At 47.3% G+C, this 22,788-nt stretch overlaps 1 protein-coding gene across 1 annotated transcript in view; it reads left to right on the plus strand.

The window, feature by feature from the left end:
• The first annotated feature begins 3,425 nt into the window (after positions 1-3,425).
• Positions 3,426-22,788, plus strand: part of CIB4 (calcium and integrin binding family member 4) — a 37,381-nt gene continuing 18,018 nt past the window's right edge. The window contains exons 1-3 of the mRNA XM_081904513.1: positions 3,426-3,512; positions 8,823-8,857; positions 10,255-10,351. Coding sequence (XP_081760639.1) covers positions 3,459-3,512; positions 8,823-8,857; positions 10,255-10,351 — 186 coding nt within the window. The 5' untranslated portion in view covers positions 3,426-3,458. The remainder of the gene's footprint in view (positions 3,513-8,822; positions 8,858-10,254; positions 10,352-22,788) is intronic.

Consider the following 22,788-nt stretch of genomic DNA (forward strand, 5'->3'; position numbering starts at 1 on the left):
AGTTTTGTGAGCAAGATGGTTGGGTTCGTTTACATGGAAATTCAGAAGTTATGTTATATTCTGATAATACAGATAAATTTGTGAAATCTGAGGAAGATAAGCCACAAATTAAAGAAAGTTCTGAAAGTGACAGTGATGAGGATTCAGGGGATGAGGATCCCAGTACACAATCTCCTAAAGCTGAACCAATTTCTCCTGAGCAGGATGAATCAGAAGGGGAAGATAGTTCAGAGGGGGAGAGTGTTCAAGTTAGAAGGTCACAAAGAAGCAATAAGGGGGTACCTCCAGAAAGGTTTACTATACAAGAAGCTAAAACTGTTGATGTGAAAAAGGAACCTCGTGATTATGAGGAAGTTTTAAAGTTACCACACCAGGAAATAGTAAGGTGGAAAAATGCAATGAAAGCAGAAATGAAATCTTTAGCAGAACACGATGTCTTTACCATTGAGCCATTGCCAGAAGGAAAAAAGGCAGTGGGCTGTAGATGGGTGTATAAAATAAAACACTTGGCAGGTGGTGATGTTAAGTACAAAGCCAGACTGGTAGCACAAGGCTTTACTCAAAGAAAAGGTGAAAGCTTTGATGAAACCTTTTCTCCTACTGCAAGGAGTGAAAGTGTACGCTTATTGTTAGCTCTTGCAGCACAACGTGGGTTTAAGGTAAACCATTTTGATATTGAAACAGCTTATCTTAACGCAAATCTGCAAGAAGAAATTTTTATGAATCAAGCGCCAGGTTTTGAGGCAGGAGAACAGAATTCTGTATATAGGCTGAACAAAGCAATTTATGGGCTCAAACAGTCAGCTAGAAATTGGAACGAATGTCTTGATAATGCTTTAAAAAATCTTGGTTTTAAAAGAAGCTTAGCTGATAACTGCTTATACACTAAAGGAAAGGGTGATAAACAAGAATTGTGTTTGTGTTATGTTGATGATTTGCTTTACTCTACAAAAGGTGACAAGCAAGTGAAAAAATTTGCAGAACAACTAAGAAAGGAATTTAAAGTAAGAGATTTGGGGCCAGTAAAAAATTATCTCGGTTTAGAAATTCAAAGAACAAACGATGGAAGTTTTTTGTTGAGTCAAAAAGACAAAATAGTGGAGTTACTTGAAAGAAACAATATGCAAAACTGCAAGGGAATGAAAACCCCAATGGAAATAGGTTTTTTCAAAAATGAAGAAAAATGCACAGAACCTGTAAATCCTGAAATGTACCATTCAATAATTGGAAGTTTATTATACATTTCATTGTGGAGCAGACCAGATTTGAGTTATGCAATTGGAATACTAAGCAGACTAGTAAGCTGTCCTACAGAAAATGCCTGGAAAGGTTTAAAACGTATTTTCCGGTATCTAAAGCAAACACTTGATTATTGTTTAAAATTACCATCTTCAGGGTCCACAAAATTGCAGTGTTACGTGGACAGCGATTGGGCCAACCTGCCTGATAAAAAATCAATTTCTGGAATGGTATTTCAATTTGGAGATTCTTTAGTAGGATGGAAATCCAAAAAACAAACTATAGTGGCCACATCATCAACTGAAGCCGAATACTGTGCATTGTCGGAATTATGTAATGAAGTAAAATTTTATGTTCAGATCCTCAAGGATATAGACGTAGAGTGTAATTATCCTATTCAAGTTATGGAAGATAATCAAGCCGTAATAACCTTGTCTGGATCTGACCTGTTTAGAAACAAATCAAAGCATTTAGAAATTAAATACCAAAATGTAGCTGAAAATGTAAAACAGAACCAGATAATGCTGAAGTATTGTGAAAGTACACAAAATGTGGCGGATGTATTTACAAAAGCGTTAACCCTTGAAAAACATACACGACTGGTAACAAAGTTGGGAGTTGCAGTGTGTGATATGTAAATATGTTCTTTTCTGTTTAAAATACTATTGTTTCTGTTTGAATGAGAGGGGGTGTTAGAGGACATTCGGCACAGAAACATGTGTGTATACCTTTAAGAAGTTTCTGGGATTAATTGGCTGCAGGTGACCGTTGCTATAAAGGAAAAAAGCTGAGTTTTGTTGCCTCGCCTGCAGGAATAACATCCACCAGAGCTTGTGTTTATTTGTTTAGTAATAAAGTCTTCGTTTTTCCGTTTGGTGTTTTTACACCTATGTCTCCTGGAGTCACTCTGTCCTCTGCCACCGGCTGGCATCCCCCTCCAATAGTAGTAGCAGTAGTAGTAGTAGTAATACTACTACTACTACTAATAATAATAATAATTTATATCCCGCCCTCCCCAGCCGAAGTCGGGCTCAGAGTAGCTAATAACAGTAAAAGTAACACAGTTTACATAAAATCACAATCAATTAATTGAAATGCATTCTAAAATCAATTCATTCTAAAATCCATTCAGAGTCAAATTCATGGCAACCACTGGACTAGAGTTCTATGAGGATTACCGAAGGAGGGGGTCAGGCTGTGCCTTGGCCAAAGGCCTGGTGGAACAGCTCCGTCAGGCAGGCCCTGCGGAAAGATGTCAGGTCCCGCAGGGCCCTGGTCTCTAGGGACAGAGTGTTCCACCGGATTGGGGCCACGGCCGAAAAAGCCCTGGCCCTAGTTGAGACCAAGCTAACCACCTTGTGACCTGGGACCTCCAAAATGTTGTCATTTGTGGACCTTAAGGTCTTCCATGGGTCATACCAGGAGAGGTGGTCCCGTAGGTGCAAGGGTCCAAGGCCGTCTAGGGCTTTAAAGGTTAAAACCAGCACCTTAAACCTGATCCTGTACTCCACAGGGAACCAGTGCAGCTGGTATAGCACCGGGTGAATGTGATCTCGTGGTGAGGACCCCGTAAGGAGTCTCGCCGCGGCATTCTGCACCCGCTGGAGTTTCTGGGTCAGTCTCAACAGCAGCCCCACATAGAGTGAGCTACAATAATCAAGTCTGGTAGATAATAATCAAGTAGATAATAATAATAATAATAATAATAATAATAATAATAATAATAATAATAATAATAGTTTTTTTCTAGGAAAATAGGTGCCGGTACTCACCATGAAGTTGTTACAGTACGTGCAACACTTATTAACAACAAAACAAAAGACGTGCCAGTATCGCGTACCTTTGAGTACCCCCTGAAAAAACCCCACTGATAATAATAATATTAATAATCCTACCTTTTCCCTTCATCAAAGACGCAAAGTGGCTTACATCTAAAACAGAAACAGCTAAAAAACATAGCTGTTGATCATAATTTTAAATTTAAACAAACACACATTTTATGAAAGCATGCGGATCATTACAATGAAAGCAGACGAGAAATCCCACAAGCCTCCAGCTCTCTGAAGCCAAGGGGGTGTCCCTACGCCCATTTTATGGGAAGAGTCAATTGGCACCTATGACAGAAGCAGGCCTGGATCCATGGCGCACATTCTGTCACCAATGGTTACCGGGTCTCTCATTCCATTCGTCTCCCCGGGGTTGACATTCTGGGCAGGAGAATGGGTCAGTGTTTAAGTCACTCCATGAAGAAAAAGGACCTGGAAGAATATCAGGTGAGCAGAGGGACAGACGATCCCCAAACCCTCCTGTTGGTGGCTTAGGGCCCTCGTATTTACGGGACCGCCTCTCCTGGTCTGCCCCGCAGAGGACCTTAAGGTCCATGAATAACCATAGTTGAGAGGTCCCTCATATTTAAGGGACCGCCTCTCCTGGTATGCCCCTCACAGGACCTTTGTTGTTGTTGTTGTTTAGTCGTTTAGTCGTGTCTTCCACTTCAGGACCCCCTGGACCAGAGCACGCCAGGCACTCCTGTCTTCCACTGCCTCCCGCAGTTTGGTCAAACTCATATTGGTAGCTTCAAGAACACTGTCCCACCATCTCGTCCTCTGTCGTCCCCTTCTCCTTGTGCCCTCCATCTTTCCCAACATCAGGGTCTTTTCAGGGAGTCTTCTCTTCTCATGAGGTGGCCAAAGTCTTGGAGCCTCAGCTTCACGATCTGTCCTTCCAGTGAGCACTCAGGGCTGATTTCCTTCCGAATGGAGAGGTTTGATCTTCTTGCAGTCCATGGGACTCTCAAGAGTCTCCTCCAGCACCATAATTCAAAAGCATCCATTCTTCGGTGATCAGCCTTCTTTATGGTTCAGCTCTCACTTCCATACATCACTACTGGGGAAACCATAGCTTTAACTATACGGATCGCCTCTTCTGGTCTGCCCCGCAGAGGACCTTAAGGTCCATGAATAACCATAGTTGATAGGTTCCTCATATTTACAGGACCACCTCTCCTGGTCTGCCCCGCAGAGGACCTTAAGGTCCACGAATAATCATAGTTTAGAGGTCCTGGGCCCTAAGGAAGTCAGACCATCCTCCACCAGGGCCAGGGCCTTCTCAGTGATGGCTCCAACCTGGTGGAATGCTCTGTCCCATGAGACCAGGGCCCTTCAGGATTTAACCTCCTTCCGTCAGGCCTGTAAGAGAGAGTTATTCTGCCTGGCCTTTAATTTGAATTCAGCCTGATCTTTTATATCCCTTCCCTTCCCCTCGCCTTTTTATGAAGATCACCCACTCTGAGACCCCACAACCCATTCTCCCCTGGCCTCCTCACTGCCCCAAGTAGGATCAATTCAGCCAGCTAGCCCTGGGGATTATCTAATTGATTTTTGAATTTGGAATTTTATTGTTATTCATGTTTTTATACTGTATTTTATAATTAAGTGTTTTAAATTTGTTGTTAGCTGCCCTTTGCCCAGTTTTTGAACTGGGAAGGGCGGGGTATAAATAAAAAAAATTATTATTCATTATCGTCACTTGTCCCAGACAGATATTTGGTGTCGTCCGTGAAGCAAAATAACACCCCTGTGGTCTGTGTTGTTATATTTGGTCCACTACCATATTTATATACATGGCTCTCTTCCTCTCCAGTTTATCCTCACAACGACCCTGTGAGGACAAGAGAGGCAGCGACTGGCCCCATGAGCTTCCTGGTTGAATGGGGACTTGCACCCTGGTCTCTAACCGCTATGCCGCACTGCTTATGCCAGCCATGAACCTGGCCAAAAGTGAAGAATTGCACCCTATGTCTGGCTGCTGGGAAACCCCAGTGGCCTGGGATGAAGATGGCTGAAACAGGCAGGATAGGTCCTGTCTGTGAATGTGGGTCGCATCCAGGCCTTTGAGCAAACTTCCCCAAGCTGGTGTCCTCCAGGCATTTTGGACCACCACTCCCATCAGTGGTGTGGCATAGTGGTTAGAGATTGTGATCGGATGGGAGTTAGTGGTGGTCATAGCTGTCAACTTGCAGATTTGAAAATAAGGGACCAGCAGCCTCGAAAATAAGGGATCAGCAGCCAAAATAAGGGATTTTCCAGGCACAGGTATGTTCGACTTCTAAGGCCCCTCCGAGCCAAAGACAGAAAGCCCAGGCAGCAGCCAAACGAAGCCTCAAGCGGTGGTTACCACAGCGCAGCAACCTGGCAAAGGGAAACCACCGTCACCTCTCCACTGGGAAGCGCTGAGCAAAGGCAAGTCCCCAGGCAACGTGGCCGATTTGATTGGCACAATGCATGCAAGCTCCACCCCCCAGTCGTTCTTAGACTCCTTACTGGGTGAGCAACGCAGCCAAGGAACACAGTTGGAGCCTCCCTCCTCCCTGGCCGGCAGGGAGGGAGGGAGAGGAGCTGCTTCCTTTGAAACCCGGGAAATTTAAGGGACGTCATCAATAAGGGACAGCAGCTGGACAAAGCGCTGGGATAAGGGACTTTCCCGCCAAATAAGGGACGGTTGACAGCTATGGTGGTGGTCCATAAATGTCTGATTTATGGGGACAGCTGACTGCGGTCCCCATGGCAACAGCAACATGGGTGTTTTCTTGCTTTCCTTGACACCTCGTGCGCTACCTTGTGTGCGCTACCTTGCGCCACCTGACTTTTCGCTCACTCTTAAATAGAGACCCTTCAAGTCCCTCCAAACAATATCTACAGGTCTCAAAAGTATTGTGGGTGCTTTAGTTGAGATTCCTGCATTTGCAGCAGGTTGGACTAGATGATCCCATGGGTTCCTCCACAGTTCAATGATTCTATTTTAACTCCCCTGAAAAATGTATGGGAGTATTGATCTCACCAAAGCTCCTAAATTAGTCTCACATTTGTCTTGGGGGTGGGGAATGAGGTAGTTTCCACCCATTAATCACCTTAGCTGATTAGTCAGCTGCCTTAATTGGTTAATTCATTGCCTGCATGTAATTAAGCTTGCAGGCTGTGAAAACTTCAATGTAGGCTCCCTTCTGAGATATTCAAGGAAGTGTGAATTGATGTACTGTCCAATAAACCAAAGCTATCACTCAGCGTTGGAAAGAAAGCACTGTCTAGTATTTCTTTCTTCATTCTTTAACACTGGAAAAAAACAACAACCCACCAGGACATAGCAGCTTTAAAAATATTAAAAGCAAAGGTAAGCCATCTTGATCCAAATTTAAAACTATTCCAAAATCCACAGCAGGGTAATGCAGTTATTGTCATTTTGGTTGATGCAGGCCATGACTCAATTCTGGAGTTTTAAACATTGCATTTTATGTCAGCTCTGCAACCACTGGGAATTTTTTTTAACGCTAGATATTCATCATTCTCGAATGAAGAAAGTTTGCAGCATTTGAGACTTTAGAGGAAAGGCGAGTAAGAAGGTGACATGATAGAAGTTCATAAAATTAGGCATGGCATGGAGGGAGTGGATAGATAAAAAATTCTCCCATAACACTTGGAACTTGTAGACACTCAATGAAGCTGAATGTTGAAAGATTCAGGACAGATACAGTTGTACCTTGGCTCCCGAACGCTGCAAACCCGGAAATGTCTGTTCCGGTTTGCGAACGTTCTTTGGAACCTGAATGCCCAACGGGGCTTCTGATTGGCTGCAGGAGATTCCTACAGCCAATCAGAAGCTTCGCTTTGGTTTCCGAACGTATTGGGAGTCGAACGGGCTTCCAGAGCGGATTCCGTTTGACTTCCAAGGTACGACTGTAAAAGGAAGGACTTATTCATGGCATGTGGAGTTAAACGATGGAACTCACTGCCACTGGAGGCAGGGATGACCACCAACCTATATGGTAATAATACTAACACTAATACAAATGATACTAAGAATATTTATACCACTCCCATCTGGCTGGGTTTCCCCAGCCACCCTGGACAGCTCCCAACAGACTATTAGGTAAAGGTAAAGGGACCCCTGACCATTAGGACCAGTTGTGACCAACTCTGGAGTTGTGGCGCTCATCTCGCTTTACTGGCCAAGGGAGCCGGCGTACAGCTTCCGGGTCATGTGGCCAGCAGGACTAAGCCGCTTATGGCGAACCAGAGCAGCGCACGGAAACGCCGTTTACTTTCCCGCCGAAGCGGTACCTGTTTATCTACTTGCACTTTGATGTGCTTTTGAACTGCTAGGTTGGCAGGAGCAGGGACCGAGCAACGGGAGCTCACCCCGTCACAGGGATTCAAACCACCGACCTTCTGATCGGCAAGTCCTAGGCTCAGTGGTTTAACCCACAGCGCCACCCGCGTCCCAACAGAATACTAAAAACACAATTAACCAACAAACATTAAAAACTTCCCTATACCTTCAGATGTCTTCTAAAAGTCAGACAGTGGTTTATTTCCTTTACATCTGATGGGAGGGCATTCCACAGGGCGGGTGCCACCACCGAGAAGGCCCTTTGCCTGGTTCCCTGTAGCTTTGCTACTCTCAGTGAGGGAACTGCCAGAAGGCCCTCGGAGCTGGACCTTAGTGTCCAGGCAGAACGACGGGGGTGGAGATGACTACTAGCCACGATGCCTAAGCCCTGGATCCACGGCTGGAGGCAGCAATGCTTTGAAATCCCACCCACTCTGAAGACTTCAACAGGTATCCCATCAGGTCCACTGGCTTTGTTGTACAGTATTTCATTTGGTTAATAGCTGTACACAACCCTCATTGTTAAAACCAGCCTAGGACCCCCGTACCTACGGGTCCGCCTCTCCTGGTATGTCCCACGGAGGACCTTACGGTCTTCAAACAAAAACATCTTGGAGGTCCTGGGCCACAGGGAGGTTAGGCTGGCCTCAACCAGAGCCAGGGCTTTTTCGGCTGTGGCCCCGATCTGGTGGAACGCTCTGTCGCAAGAGACTAGGGCCCTGCGGGACTTGACATCTTTCCACAGGGCCTGTAAGACAGAGCTGTTCCGCCTGGCCTTTGGCCAAGGCACAGCCTGACCCCCTCCTTTGGTGATCCACACAGAAGTCTAGCCCAATGGTTGCCATTAATTTGATTTTGAATTGATTTTAAAAAGAATTGATAGTAGAATGCTGTGTTACTTTTATTGTTGTTAGCCGCTCTGAGCCTGGCTTCGGCTGGGGAGGGCGGGATACTGTATAAATAAAATTTTATTATTTTATTATTATTATTATGGAAGACAATCTTACTGGGCTATGAGTGATTGCTGAAGAGGAGGAGGAGGAGGAGGAGGAGGAGGAAGAAGAAGAAGAAGCAGCAGCTTTTTTTTTTAAGTCCCTTTTTAATGCATGGTCTCCCCAGCAAGCTCTCTGCAGCGCTACTAAACTGCAAACAGCCAACACTTCTAAATACCTGTAGCTAGAAATCACTGAAGGGTAGGGTGCTCTTATGCTCGATTCCTGCTTTTGGGTTTCCTATTGAGGGATGTTCTCTTGTTACCTTCTTATGTTCTTGCAATGTGTATTTTATAACATAAGCTGGGTGCTCATGTAAAGACATAAACAGTATTTTCTGCTCCTTCAGTATTTCTGCACCTACGGTACAATTCCTAATAAAAAGTCCAATATACGGTTCATCTTGTTGCATTATCTCTCCTGCAGGTGCTGACATTTCTTACCAAGGGGGAGATCCTACGGTAGGTGCATCGCTATTTTGGCTCCTAGCTGCTCTCCGGTCCTGCTACTTATGTACAGGCATCTTGAGACCCCGTTCACCCCATACATTTAAACAGTGATGACTTTCCCCAAAGAATCCCAAGAATTGTAGTTTGTTAAGGGTACTGAGAGTTGTTAAAAAGGTAAAGGACCCCTGACAGTTAAGTCCAGTCGCAAACGATTCTGAGGTTGTGGTGCTCATCTCGCTTTATTGGCTGAGGGAGCCGGCGTACAGCTTCTGGATCATGTGGCCAGCATGACTAAGCCACTTCTGGCGAAGCAGAGCAGCGCACGGAAACGCCGTTTACCTTCGCGCCGGAGCGGTACCTATTTATCTACTTGCACTTTGACGTGTTTTCGAACTGCTAGGTTGGCAGGAGCAGGGACCGAGCAACAGGAGCTCACCCCATTGTGGGGATTCGAACCACCGACCTTCTGATTGGCAAGTCCTAGGCTCTGTGGTTTAACCCACAGCGCCACCGGCGACCCTTATTCTCCTTGCAGAGCTTTTTTAAAAATATAATTTTTTATTTGGTTTTACAAATTAATGTTTACATTCCAAATCACAAATAAAAACAGACACACAAGATTCTCTTGAATCTTTTGACTTTCCTCCACCACTCCATGGGTTCTGTACTTGTCCTTTTTTATATGTCACTCCAATTATTTGATTGTCCATTATATCCAAAGTCCTTGTTACATTACAAGTGTTATTTGAGTCCTCCTAAAAAGTGGGGTTCCCAAAGGCATCTGGTTGGGCCACTGTGAGAACAGGATGCTATATTAGATGGGCGACTGGCCTGACCCAACAGGCCCTTCTTAAGCTATTATGGTACAGTGGTACCTTGGTTCTCAAACTTAATCCTTTCCGGAAGTCCGTTAAAAACCAAGTGTTCCAAAACCAAGGCGTGCTTTCCCACAGAAAGTAAGGCACAATGGATTAATCCTTTCCATTTAAAAACAACCCCTCAAAAAGCAACGCAACATGAATTTTACAATCTAACGAGACCATTGATCCATAAAATGAAGGCAATAAACAATGTACTGCAGTCACACCATCAATCAATCAATCAGTAGCAGAACTGGGTTCCACACAGTCACAAAAACAAAAGAAAAAGAGCTGCAAAAACAAAAACGCAAAATAAATATCAAATAACAATCAAAGCCAAAGTGTAGCATTCAAATTAGAAGTGTAACGCTAAAAATGGAGCACATTCAGCTTCTGAAAAAAGCTCACAAACCGGAACACGTACTTCTGGGTTTGTAGTGTTTGGGTTCCAAGTTGTTTGAGAACCAAGGTACCACTGTATTTTCTTAAGGAGCCTTGATGGTGCAAGCCCAGACCAGCCAACAGCCTGCCCTTTTCCTTCGCTTTCAGAATCTATGATGCTTTCTGCAGTGACTGCCCTCAAGGAAAGGATTATAGACAGGAGAAACTCACCTCAGATCAGGTCTCCACCTGGCCCCAGCTGAAGGTAAGCCTATCAGTGTGATGAGAGGGTGACCTGCCCAGCGTGGTGTAGTGGTTAAGAACGGTGGACCCGTAATCTGGTGAACCGGGTTTGCTTCCCTGCTCCTCCACATGCAGCTGCTGGGTGACCTTGGGCCAGTCACACTTCTCTGAAGTCTCTCAGCCCCACTCACCTCACAGAGTGTTTGTTGTGGGGGATAGGTAGCCGTGTTGGTCTGCCATAGTCAAAACAAAAAATTTTTTTTCCTTCCAGTAGCACCTTGGTATGTTCTTGGTATGAGCTTTCGTGTGCATGCACACTTCTTCAGATACACTGAAACAGAAGTTTCCAGACCCTTCTATATAGTGAGAAGGTGGGGAGGGGTATTACTCAGAAGGGTGGTGGGAATGGGTGATTGGCAGATAGCTGTGATGAGCCTGTTGACGACTCTTAACGACTGCAATAGGTCTTACAGGAAAAAGCAAGGGGTGAGAAGGTGAAAAATGGCTTTGTCATGTATAATGAGATAAGAATCCAAGGTCTTTGTTCAGACCAGGTGTCTCCATGGTTTTAAGTTTGGTGATAAAACTTAAAGTGTGCATGCACACGAAAGCTCATACCAAGAACTAACTTAGTTGGTCTTTAAGGTGCTACTGGAAGGAAAAATTTTTTTTTGTTTTGTTGTGGGGGAGGAAGGGAAAGGAGAATGTTAGCCGCTTTGAGACGCCTTAGGGTAGTGATAAAGCGGGATATCAAATCAGATGTCAAGGAAATAAACAATTACCTGACATTTAGAAGACATCTGACGGCAGCCCTGGTCAGGGAAGTTTTTAATGTGTGACATTTTAATGTATTTTTAATCTTTGTTGGAAGCCACCCAGATTGGCTGGGGAAACCCAGCCAGATGGGCGGGGTACAAATAACAAATTATTATTATTAGTTCCCAGACATTATGTTTGCATTCGTTGCAAGGGCTTCTTTTCACTTGCTGCCTCCCACCCCGAGCGCTCATGTGCAAACCCCAACTTCCTTCAAAAATCCAACACTTTTAATTAACTTGAAGCTCCCAGCCATCCTGGGGTGACTGCACAAATAAGAAGGAGCCTGTGCCTTCTTCTTAACAAACTCTCACTTCATTACTTTCTCCTCGGTGCACAGAGCAGCCCCGGAAGGCAATCTGGGGATGGGGCAGGTCTGCTAAGCAAACCTTTCCATTCATTTGCCCATCCTCTGAACTGGGACCTGGCATTTGCCTGCCCTGCTACAAACTGACCTCCTTGTAGATTCTCTGTATGTGGCAATGCACTCCTCGAACGTTTAAGCATATCAAAATAAGCTCTGAAAGGGAAAATATACCTAGAAACGTGTCAGAAAAATAACATTTTTAAAAAAGCTTTCAGAATGCAGATTCAGTGGCGTAGCATGGCTTGTCAGCACCCGGGGCAAGGCAAGTAATTTGCGCCCCCTAACCCGTGGATTTGCGCCCCCTAACCCTAACCCCCAGATGTTGCGCCCGGTGCCGCTGGCCCCCCCATGCACCTCCCACGCTACACCACTGTGCAGATTTAAATGCAGATTTTTCAAAACTGATCGTTGCAGGTAATAATAATAATAATAATAATAATAATAATAATAATAATAATAATTGTCAGGGGTTCAGGAGCAGAGGCACAGGGGAAAGAGGAAGCGGAGAGCGAAGGGGAACAATCCGAGGGCAGCGTAGGTGAGGATGACAGTGGGGCAAGAGATTCCATGAGCCTGTCCAGTGATTCGGAAGATTCCCAGAAGGGGGCACCGATAGCCAGAGCAAGGGGGGTCCCGGGAGGGACGCACCAGAAGCAAGGGGCCAGCGGTGACTCCCAAAGCAGCAGCTGGAGATCGGGACCAGTTTCCCCATCAGAGCGTAGCAGGGGGGAAGAGTCCCATGTGTCAGGACCGGCTTCCCCTCCAGGGGAAAGAGAAGATGAGTCAGGGCTGACCACGCCCCTATCGCTGAGTGAGGGAATAGAGGGGAAGTCAGATCCAGCTAGCCCCCCCGAAGGGGGAAGCAGTGACAGGAGCCGTGTAACGGTCAGGAGGAAGGTTGCCGGCTGGGCGCGCGCGCCAAGTTCAAATGCACAGGCGCGCGGGACAGCCGGGAGCGCGGATTGGGAGCCAGGTCCTAAAGCACGCCGGAGGCAGGGGGAAGAATCCGGGGACTCTTCAGCATCAGCATCAGAAGAGTCCAGAAAGGGCAACACCCCAGCGGGCAGAAGGACCCAGAGGAGAAAGGAGCAAAGGAGGAGGTGGAGCAAGGCTAGGGTCTTGAACTGGTGTCTGGGGGGAGGAGATTCAGACGGAACTTCAGCGGTCTAGGGTTGAGACGTAGAGCTGCGTGTCGCGGCTTTGGAATCGAAACTGAACCTTAATAAAGACTTTTGTATATAACAAGAACTGGCGTTGGTCCTCTGTGAGCTGGGACCTTGGGCAGCTCTGACAATAATAATAATAATAATAATTCCTTCCAGTAGCACCTTAAAGACCAACTAAGTTAGTTCTTGGTATGAGCTTTCGTGTGCATGCACACTTCTTCAGATACACTCAATTCCATGCACACGAAAGCTCATACCAAGAACTAACTTAGTTGGTCTTTAAGGTGCTACTGGAAGGAATTTTGTTTTGTTTTGACTATGGCAGACCAACACGGCTACCTATCTGTAATAATAATAATAATACCCTGTACATCTGGCTGGGTTTCCACACCACTCTGGGCGGCTCCCAACAGAATATAAAAAGCACAATAAAACATCAAACATAAAAAACTTCCCCAAACAGGGCTGCATTCAGATATCTTCTAAAAGTCAGGTAGTTGTTTACAGTGGTACCTTGGGTTACATATGCTTCAGGTTGCAGACTCCGCTAACCCAGAAATAGTACCTCGGGTTGAGAACTTTGCTTTCACTGTATTTCCTTGACATCTGGTGGGAGAGCGTTCCACAGGGTAGGCGCCACCACTGAGAAGGCCCTCTGCCTGGTTCCATGTAACTTGGCTTCTTGCAGTGAGGGAATCGCCAGAAGGCCCTTGGCACTGGACCTCAGGGTCCGGGCTGAATGATGGGGGTGGAGACGCTCCTTCAGGGATACTGGGCAAAGGCTTTTTGGGGCTTTCAAGGTTAGCACCAACACTTTGAATTGTGCTCAGAAACGTCCTGGGAGCCTTTGTAGGTCTTTCAGGACTGGTGTGATGTGGTCTCGGAGGCTGCTCCCAGTTACCAGTCTAGCTGCCGCATTCTGGATTAGTTGCAGTTTCTGGGTCACCTTCAAAGGTAGCCCCACGTAGAGCGCATGGCAGTAGTCCAAGTGGGAGATATCCAGAGCATGCACCACTCTGGCCAGACAGTCGGTGACAGCGATGGGAGGAAGATACCAAGTGGCGGCGGCTCTGCCATTCAAACACTGCGACTGGTTTACCTCAGTGGCGTTTGATTAGCAGAGCCGCTGCCACTTGGCCTCTTCCTTCTGCCGCCATTGTCTTGGCTTTGCGGCTAGTTGCAGCTTCACGGTGTGGGCCAGATTTAGGACCCAGGTGGGCCTGATCCGGCCCGGGGACCAAAGTTTGCCGACCCCTGGAATAGAATCATAAAACTGTTGGAAGGGACCCAAAAAGTCTTTATTATTATTTATTATATTTATTGAATTTATTTACCACCCTATACCCAGAGGTACAATAAAAATCACAATATATAACATCAAAAATGAAAATAATCCAAGGGTATAAGATGTTGATCGGTCAAACAAAGGCCTGGTTAAAAAGGAACGTTTTTGCCTGGCGCCTAAAGGTGTATAATGAAGGTGCCAGGTGAACTTCCCTGGGGAGAGGATTCCGGGGAGCCACTGTAGAGAAGGCCCTGCTCTCGTGTTGCCACCCTCCAGACCTCTTGAGGAGGAGGCACGCGAAGGAGGACCTCAGAGGATGATCTCAGGGTCTGGGTAGATTCATATGGCAAGAGGTGGTCCTTGAGGTATTGGGGTTCTGAGTCATTTAAGGCTTTATAGGTCAAAACCATCATTTTGAATTGGACCTGGAAACTAATCGGTAGCCAGTGCAGCTGGACCAGGATCTGTGTCATACGCTCAAACTGTCTTGCTCCGCTGAGCAATCTAGCTGCTGAATTTTGCACCAGCTGAAGTTTCTAGTCCACCCCTTGCAATGCAGTAGATGGTTGTTCTGTCCCAGTCCCATGGGGTTCTAGCCCAAAAAGGACATATGATATGATAGCCATGTCACATAGAGGAGGGAGAAAGGTTGTTTTCTGCTGCTCCAGAGAAGCGGACACGGAGCAATGGATCCAAACTACAAGAAAGAAGATTCCACCTAAAAATTAGGAAGAACTTCCTGACAGTAAGAGCTGTTTGACAGTGGAATTTGCTGCCAAGGAGTGTGGTGGAGTCTCTGGGGATATCTATCGATCTTGCCTTATCGATGGGGCCGCGACCGGGGACAGCTTTACGATCCGCATCAATCACCTACAGCGGTTTATAACGGGTCCGGCACACTTCTTCACAGCTGCGCCACTGTTGCTCCCTTCAGGTCACGGCTTAGCAGAGTTGAACACAGCGTGTAAAGCAGTCTTGCTTCTTGTAAGCACACATAGACAGCTCCGTCTATTTACAGCTCTTTATTAAAACATTACAGCAAACAAAGTCCAGGGCTTCTTTCAGCCATGTCTCCCTCACAGATACACAGAGGGAAGAAGTGAAAGTACAGGGAAAAACTCCTCCTTCTTAGCTTCTGAAAGCTTCTGTCTCCGCCCAGCTTCTGTAAGCTGACGTTAGCAGGTGACACACACCAGGGGAATTTAACCAGATAAATTCTGAACCATCACACCCCCCCCTTGTGTCCCTGCGTGATACCTGTGTAACATCTTCAGTAACACCTTGTGAGATCGATCCCTTCCCCAATGCCTTGTGCCCTCCCTTGGCAAACCTGTTTGGCATTTGTGGAACCATCTCACAGCTCTCAGAATCGCACTGTGCGAAACTTACCCACGCACCTGTGGCCTGGTACCTTTCTGGTGGGATACCTTTCGTTGTGCGACTGGACCTCCTAGGCACAAACTCAGGTGTTTCCTCTGACTCACTTTGATCAGCAGGTTTATCCTCTGCATCATGGAACTCACCCTCTGACTTAAAGCGTCTTCAAATCCTCTCCATTACACTCACAGGAGAACTAGGCGCACTCTTGGGCAGTCCCTTAACAGCTTGTGGAGATTCCACATCCTGATCTTGACCCTGGTCAGTGACCTGGTCGTCATCAGCAGCCTCAGCCCCTTCTTCCTCTGCCTCATCAGAACTGTCTTCTGGGTCAGAGAGACAATCTGAGAGAACATCACGCCTGACAGGAGTCTTTGACTTTACACCCTCCTCTAAGAACTCAGCGTGTTTACTGATCAGCACCTTACTCTGATCACCTGATGGGTAAGCAAAACGCCATGCACGGGCATCTGGCTCATACCCACAGAAGATCATTTTCTGAACTTTGGCTCCATCTGGCCCTTGCAAAGCCTTAGGCAAAGCGACAAGCGCAGGAGTCCCAAAAGTCCGCAGAAAGTGAACCTGGGGTTTGCGGCCATTTAACAAAGAGAACGGTGTGTCACCTACCAGTGAGTTATAGACACGATTCCAGGTGAATGACACAGCCCTAGTAGCCTCCACCCAAAACTCAGGAGGCAACCTGGCTTCTTTCAGCATCACCTGTGCAGCCTTAACCACAGCCTCACTCCTCAGCTCTGCCCCCCCCCCTTGCTGGGGTGAATTAACTGTGTGGCGTATCCCTCTCTTCTGCAAGAACTTCTGCAACGCAGAACCAGTGTACTCAGCATTTCTGTCACTGATGATCTCTTGGACCCTGGTGGAGAACCTCTGTTCCACTCCCTCAATCCAGCTCTTGATCAGCTGTGCTGCATCCTCCCTGGATTTGAGACCATGAGCCCAGGAACTCTGCGAGAAATTATCCAAAAAAGTTAGGAGAAACCTGGCCCCTCCCAGACTTGGTTCCTTGACAGGACCGGCCAAATCTATGTGTACCAACTCAAAAGGTTTAGTGGCCACACGTTCCACCTTTGGGTAACTGCACCCTCTCACCTTCGCCTGCTTGCAAGTGTCACAATCAATGGCACTTCCACAATTTTGAATCCTACACCCCGTGGCGACCTCGGGCAGAGTCTGCAAGTCCTCTACCGACCCATGAATTGTTCTCTGATGCCATACGCATGCACATGTAACATTATGAGCGGGAATTGTAGCACGTTGGTTGGGAACTGTAGCACGCAACGCTTGTGCTTTCTCAACCTTCCCCTCACCCCCAAGAGACGTCTTAAGAATGAAAAGGTCATTCTGTCCCTTCCGCACTTTGGCCAGTAACCTCCCCTCTTTGGAGATTGTGCAGACATCATTTTCAAAACAAACTTTGAACCCCTTATTCAACAAATAAGGCACAGATAGCAAACAGTGCTGAATCTCTGGAACAACACAAAAATCCACCGTCTCCTGTAAAACAGAAAGATAGGTATTAGCAAATTTATCAATCTTTGATCTCTGTCCATTTGCGAACTTGATAGTTTGTCCTTTCGGAACTGCTGTGCAATTCCACATCCCGCCTGCAGGGGTCTCTGGAACCATGTTGCGGTTAGCAGCAGAGTCAATTACAAGGCTGAGCTGGAAATTTTCCACTCCGCCGTCTTCAAACACTGCCATATTCGCAGAAACTTGATAAGACTCTTCCTGTTGTTTACCACGACCACCTGGCTCAGCTCCACGCCTGCCTGTCTTCCCAGGCCTGTTGCCATGGAAACCTCCCTGATTCCCATGGGAAAAATCTTTGCAAACATCCTGCCTTGGCTCTCTGCTCCGGTGGGGGCAATTACGACGTAAATGCTCTGTTGAATTACAAATGTAACAACGACGAACGGAAAAAGCCTGGACAGTGCATTCAGCTGGCCTGGCTCCGCCCTTACACCCAGAGCTCCCTGTGCCAGCCCTGCCCTCTTTCACCGCCCTCTGCCGCTTTGATTCTTCGTCAATCAAGCGTCCGCTAATATAATCAATCGTAAGATCCTGCGGAGGCATCGTTTCCATCGTTAGAACCAAGTTCTCATAACTCCTGTCCAAAGAACTTAAAAGTGTATAAGCCTTAAGTTCATCAGGGAAGGGCACATTGAGCTGACGCAGCTTACTGAAAATAGTCAGCACCTGGGCAATGTGATCCCTTATCGGCTCCCCTGGCGACAGCTTCTTCTCAAACAGAGAACGTATCACATGAATCTTAGCCCCAGCTGTGGTCCTCTGATGTATTCTAGTCAGAGCAGACCATATCTGATGACAGGTACGTAAGCCGTCTATATGAGGGAGCTGCGACGCCTCAAGCGCCATCACTACATGGGACATGGCCTTCTTGTCTTTCTTTGCCGCTGCAGTGGCTCTCTCCACGTCTGCGGCTGTTGCATTAGGCCCGGCCACGACTGGATCAGCCTGCGTGCATTCCCACAGTTGCTTTCCCTCCAGCCAATAGTACATGCGCTTATTCCAGTCTTCCCAATTGGAGCCATTGAGCCTTTCGAAGGGAATATTGAAGCTCTCATGGCCGCCCTGTGCCTGAGCAGCAGCCATTTTCCTCCCGTTTTCCCGTGGGGCCCCTCAAGCTGTACTTACTCAGAACTCAGTACCAGCTGGGCGTCCGAAGCAGCCGTCTCTCTTGGCTCTTGCTTCCGTGGAAAAACGATTTCTAGCTGCGTCTCAGCTTCCAGCTATTTCTCAGCTTTTTAGCTGCTTTTTAGCTCAGCCTCTGCAGCCACCATTGCCTCTCCGAAAGCAGGCAATCAATCATTCTTGCTCTCCAGCACCCACGCTGACTTCAAAGACATTCCTGGAGCTCACACCGACTGCTTTACGAGCGTTGGCTGACCCCATAACCTCTGGGGAAATCGATCTCTGGGCTAGACCGAAGGAGCCGTAGCTCAGACAGCTTTACGATCCGCATCAATCACCTACAGCGGTTTATAACGGGTCCGGCACACTTCTTCACAGCTGCGCCACTGTTGCTCCCTTCAGGTCACGGCTTAGCAGAGTTGAACACAGCGTGTAAAGCAGTCTTGCTTCTTGTAAGCACACATAGACAGCTCCGTCTATTTACAGCTCTTTATTAAAACATTACAGCAAACAAAGTCCAGGGCTTCTTTCAGCCATGTCTCCCTCACAGATACACAGAGGGAAGAAGTGAAAGTACAGGGAAAAACTCCTCCTTCTTAGCTTCTGAAAGCTTCTGTCTCCGCCCAGCTTCTGTAAGCTGACGTTAGCAGGTGACACACACCAGGGGAATTTAACCAGATAAATTCTGAACCATCACAGAGTCTCCTTTGGAGGTCTTTAAGCAGAGGCTTGACAACCATATGTCAGGAGTGCTCTGATGGGGTTTCCTGCTTGGCAGGGGGTTGGACTCGATGGCCCTTAGGGTCTCTTCCAACTCTATGATTCTATGATTCTATGACATCCTAGGCAAGGGATTTGGTTCAACATGACAAGCCAGGAAGGAAAGCAAAGTCTCCAGAAACTTTTCTGCAGCCTCAGGAAATGCAGGTGAACCTCTGCTAGGATGCAACACTCTCCCCCCCAAAAATAATGTTGTTGTTGTTTAGTCGTTTAGTTGTGTCCGCCTCTTTGTGACCCCCTGGACCAGAGCATGCCTGGCCCTCCTGTCTTCCACTGCCTCCCGCAGTTTGGTCAAACTCATGCTGGTAGCTTTGAGAACACAGTCCAATCATCTCATCCTCTGTCGTCCCCTTCTCCTTGTGCCCTCCATCTTTCCCAACATCAGGGTCTTTTCCAGGGAGTCTTCTCTTCTCATGAGGTGGCCAAAGTCTTGGAGCCTCAGCTTCAGGATCTGTCCTTCCAGTGAGCACTCAGGGCTGATTTCCTTCAGAATGGAGAGGTTTGATCTTCTTGCAGTCCATGGGACTCTCAAGAGTCTCCTCCAGCACCAGAATTCAAAAGCATCCATTCTTCGGTGATCAGCCTTCTTTATGGTCCAGCTCTCACTTTCATACATCACTACTGGGAAAACCATACCTTTGACTATACGGACCTTTGTCGGCAAAATAACATCTTTGCATTTAAGGCAAGACTCCCCCCTGCAAGACAATAGCTGAGACGGCCACAAAGGCAGCGAGTGCTAATTGTGCCTCCTGATCCACAACTCAGGCCTGTTTCACCAGAGCCCATGCAAGTCATGTTTAAAGATTCAGGCACTGCGGGGTTTAATTAAAACCCGGGAAATAAATACATTTAGCCACACTGTCAATTTGGATTACAGCGAGCATGTTTACATTTTTTTGCACATTTAATTAACGCTATTTGCATAGGAGGACGCAGGAGGAGGCGATCGGCATTTGTTGAAGCGGACTCCTCGCAACTGGGAAATGCGACCCCACTCCTCTGAAAATATCACAGGGCTGTGGTGATATTTAGGATATTTAGGATCGTTGGTGCAAAGGGACAATTTAAAGCCGCCGCCCCATGCACACACAAACAGACACACAGAACTCCAGAAACACCATTGCTATGTCTTGATGGCACTTAAGAACCAAGAATGTTAGAACAAAAGAGGATTAGACAGATTCATAGATGCAGTGATGCTTCTGAAAATTGCTGGAAACTTCAGGAGGTGAGAGTTGCTCTTGTGTTTGAGTCCTGCTTGCCAGTTTCCCATTGAGGCATCTGGGTGGCCACTGGGAAGGGACCCCAAGGGTCATCTAGTCCAACCCTCTGCACTGCAGGAATCGCAGCTAAAGCAGCCATGAGAGATGGGCCTGCAATCAGGGGTAGGCAACCTAAGGCCTGTGGGCCGGATCCGGTCCAATCGCCTTCTAAATCCGGCCTGTGGACGGTCTGGGAATCAGCATGTTTTTACATGAGTAGACTGTGTGCTTTTATTTAAAATGCATCTCTGGGTTATTTGTGGGGCATAGGAATTGGTTCTTTTTCCCCTTCAAAATATAATCCAGCCCACCACATGGTCTGCAGGACGGTGGACCGGCCCCCTGCTGAAAAAGTTTGCTGACCCCTGTCTCAAATACTTCCAAGGAAGGAGAGTCCACCACCAGAGTCCAAAGGGAGTTCGTTCCACTGTTGAACAGCTCTTGCCATCAGAAATTTCTTCCTGGTGTTATTTGGGATCACTTTTATTGTAACTTAGGGACGCGGGTGGCGCTGTGGTCTAAACCACAGAGCCTAGGACTTGCCGAGCAGAAGGTCGGCGGTTCGAATCCCCACGACGGGGTGAGCTCCGGTTGCTCGGTCCCTGCTCCTGCCAACCTAGCAGTTCGAAAGCACACCAGTGCAAGTAGATAAATAGGTACCGCTCTGGCAGGAAGGTAAACGGCGTTTCTGTGCGCTGCTCTGGTTCGCCAGAAGTGGCTTAGTCATGCTGGTCACATGACCTGGAAGCTGTACGCCGGCTCCCTTGGCCAATAAAGCGAGATGAGCGCCGCAACCCCAGAATCGGCCACGACTGGACCTAATGGTCAGGGATCCCTTTACTTTTATTGTAGCTTGAAGCCACTGTTTTGGATCCTACTCTTCAGAGCAGGAGAAAACAAGCTTGTCCCCTCTTCCACGGGGCAGATATTTGAAGATGGCTCTCATTATCTTCTCTCAGTCTCCTCTATCCCAGGCTAAACATCCCCAGCTCCTTCAACTGTTCCTCACCAGGCTTGGTTTCTAGACCCCTGGTCACCCTAGCTGCCCTCCTCTGCACACCTTGCCAATATCCTTCTTAAATTGTGGTGGACACAGGACTCCAGGTGGGGTTTGACCAAGGCAGAATAGTGTGTGACTGCCGTATTGTTGATGCTGCCTAGAGATATTTGATGCTGCCTCTGATAGCACAGAAGTGTGGGTCCATCTGAGGTCATCATGGGGGTGTGAGACATTCGCTAAGCATCTGTAGCACCCGAAAACATTGCTGGCAGAAATAGCGCCTTAATTTGGAGGCAGGGCAGAGGGGAGAGAGAGGGCTGCAATTGTTCTGCTTTTGCAGAGAGAGAGAGAGAGGAATGTCACCTTGTATTTGCAAAGCAACCGACACAAAAGAGAGTTTGCTTTTGTTGCACAGTTCAGAAGCCTCGCTGCTTTCCAACCCAGTGCTCGCTGCTGAATTTCTAAATAAGGATCACTGGGATGTTTTTGGCCACCGCTAAGAGACGTGGCTGTCAGGGAGAGAAATGATGGCACGCAGGGATGCTGAACATGGCCGGGATGATTAATTCCCTCTTCTCGAGGGCTGCCTTGCAAAGAGCTCCGTGAGAGATCCGGCAAGCGATGTTCGACATGGTGCCATTTGGCAACCGACAGCCTTGTCGGGATCCCTGCGCTGCACTATCAGGAGAGTGCTGCTGCGTTCGCTCAGATGCGCAGATAATCCCAGGGAGCTCTTGAGGAGCTGGCAAATTTAACTGTGCCGCTTACCACTGCCTTTGCCTTGTGGCTTCTGGAGGTTTCTGGCAGCACAGAGGGAGAGAGAAGGACATGAGTGCCTGCTGGATCAGGTCCATGGCAGATCTCTAGCCCAGCATCCTGTGACATAAGAACTTGAGAAGAGCTTGCAGGATCAGGCCTCAGTGGTGGACTCTTCTTCCTTGGATGTTATAAAGAAGAGGTTAGCCCTCAAGCTTATGGTGCTGGAGGAGACTCTTGAGAGTCCCATGGACTGCAAGAAGATCCAACCTCTCCATTCTGAAGGAAATCAGCCCTGAGTGCTCACTGGAAGGACAGATCCTGAAGCTGAGGCTCCAATACTTTGGCCACCTCAGGAGAAGAGAAGACTCCCTGGAAAAGCCCTGATGTTGGGAGAGATGGAGGGCAGAAGGAGAAGGGGATGACAGAGGACGAGATGGTGGGACACTGTTCTCAAAGCTACGAACATGAGTCTGACCCAACTGCGGGAGGCAGTGGAAGGCAGGAGGGCCTGGCGTGCTCTGGTCCAGGGGGTCATGAAGAGGCGGACACGACTAAACGACTAAACAACAACAACATAGCCCTCAGGGTCCCTTTCTATGATATGACATCTCTACAATGTCTCTACAATGATATGACATCTCTTTTTAATGTATTTTTAATCTTTGCTGGAAGCCACCCAGGGTGGCTGGGGAGACCCAGCCAGATGGGCGGGGTACAAATAATAAAATTATTATTATTATTATTATTATTATTATTATTATTATTATTATTATACAATGACCTCAGATGGGTCCACATTTCTGTGCAGTAGGAGAAAGCATTGGATAACTGACAGCTGAATAAACTAAATTGTATACTATTTACTTGTTGTTGTTTAGTCGTTTAGTCGTGTCCGACTCTTCGTGACCCCCTGGACCAGAGCACGCCAGGCACTCCTGTCTTCCACTGCCTCCCGCAGTTTGGTCAAACTC

This window comes from Podarcis melisellensis (genome assembly GCF_964234715.1).
Source record: "Podarcis melisellensis genome assembly, chromosome: 3".
Lineage (NCBI taxonomy): Eukaryota > Metazoa > Chordata > Lepidosauria > Squamata > Lacertidae > Podarcis > Podarcis melisellensis.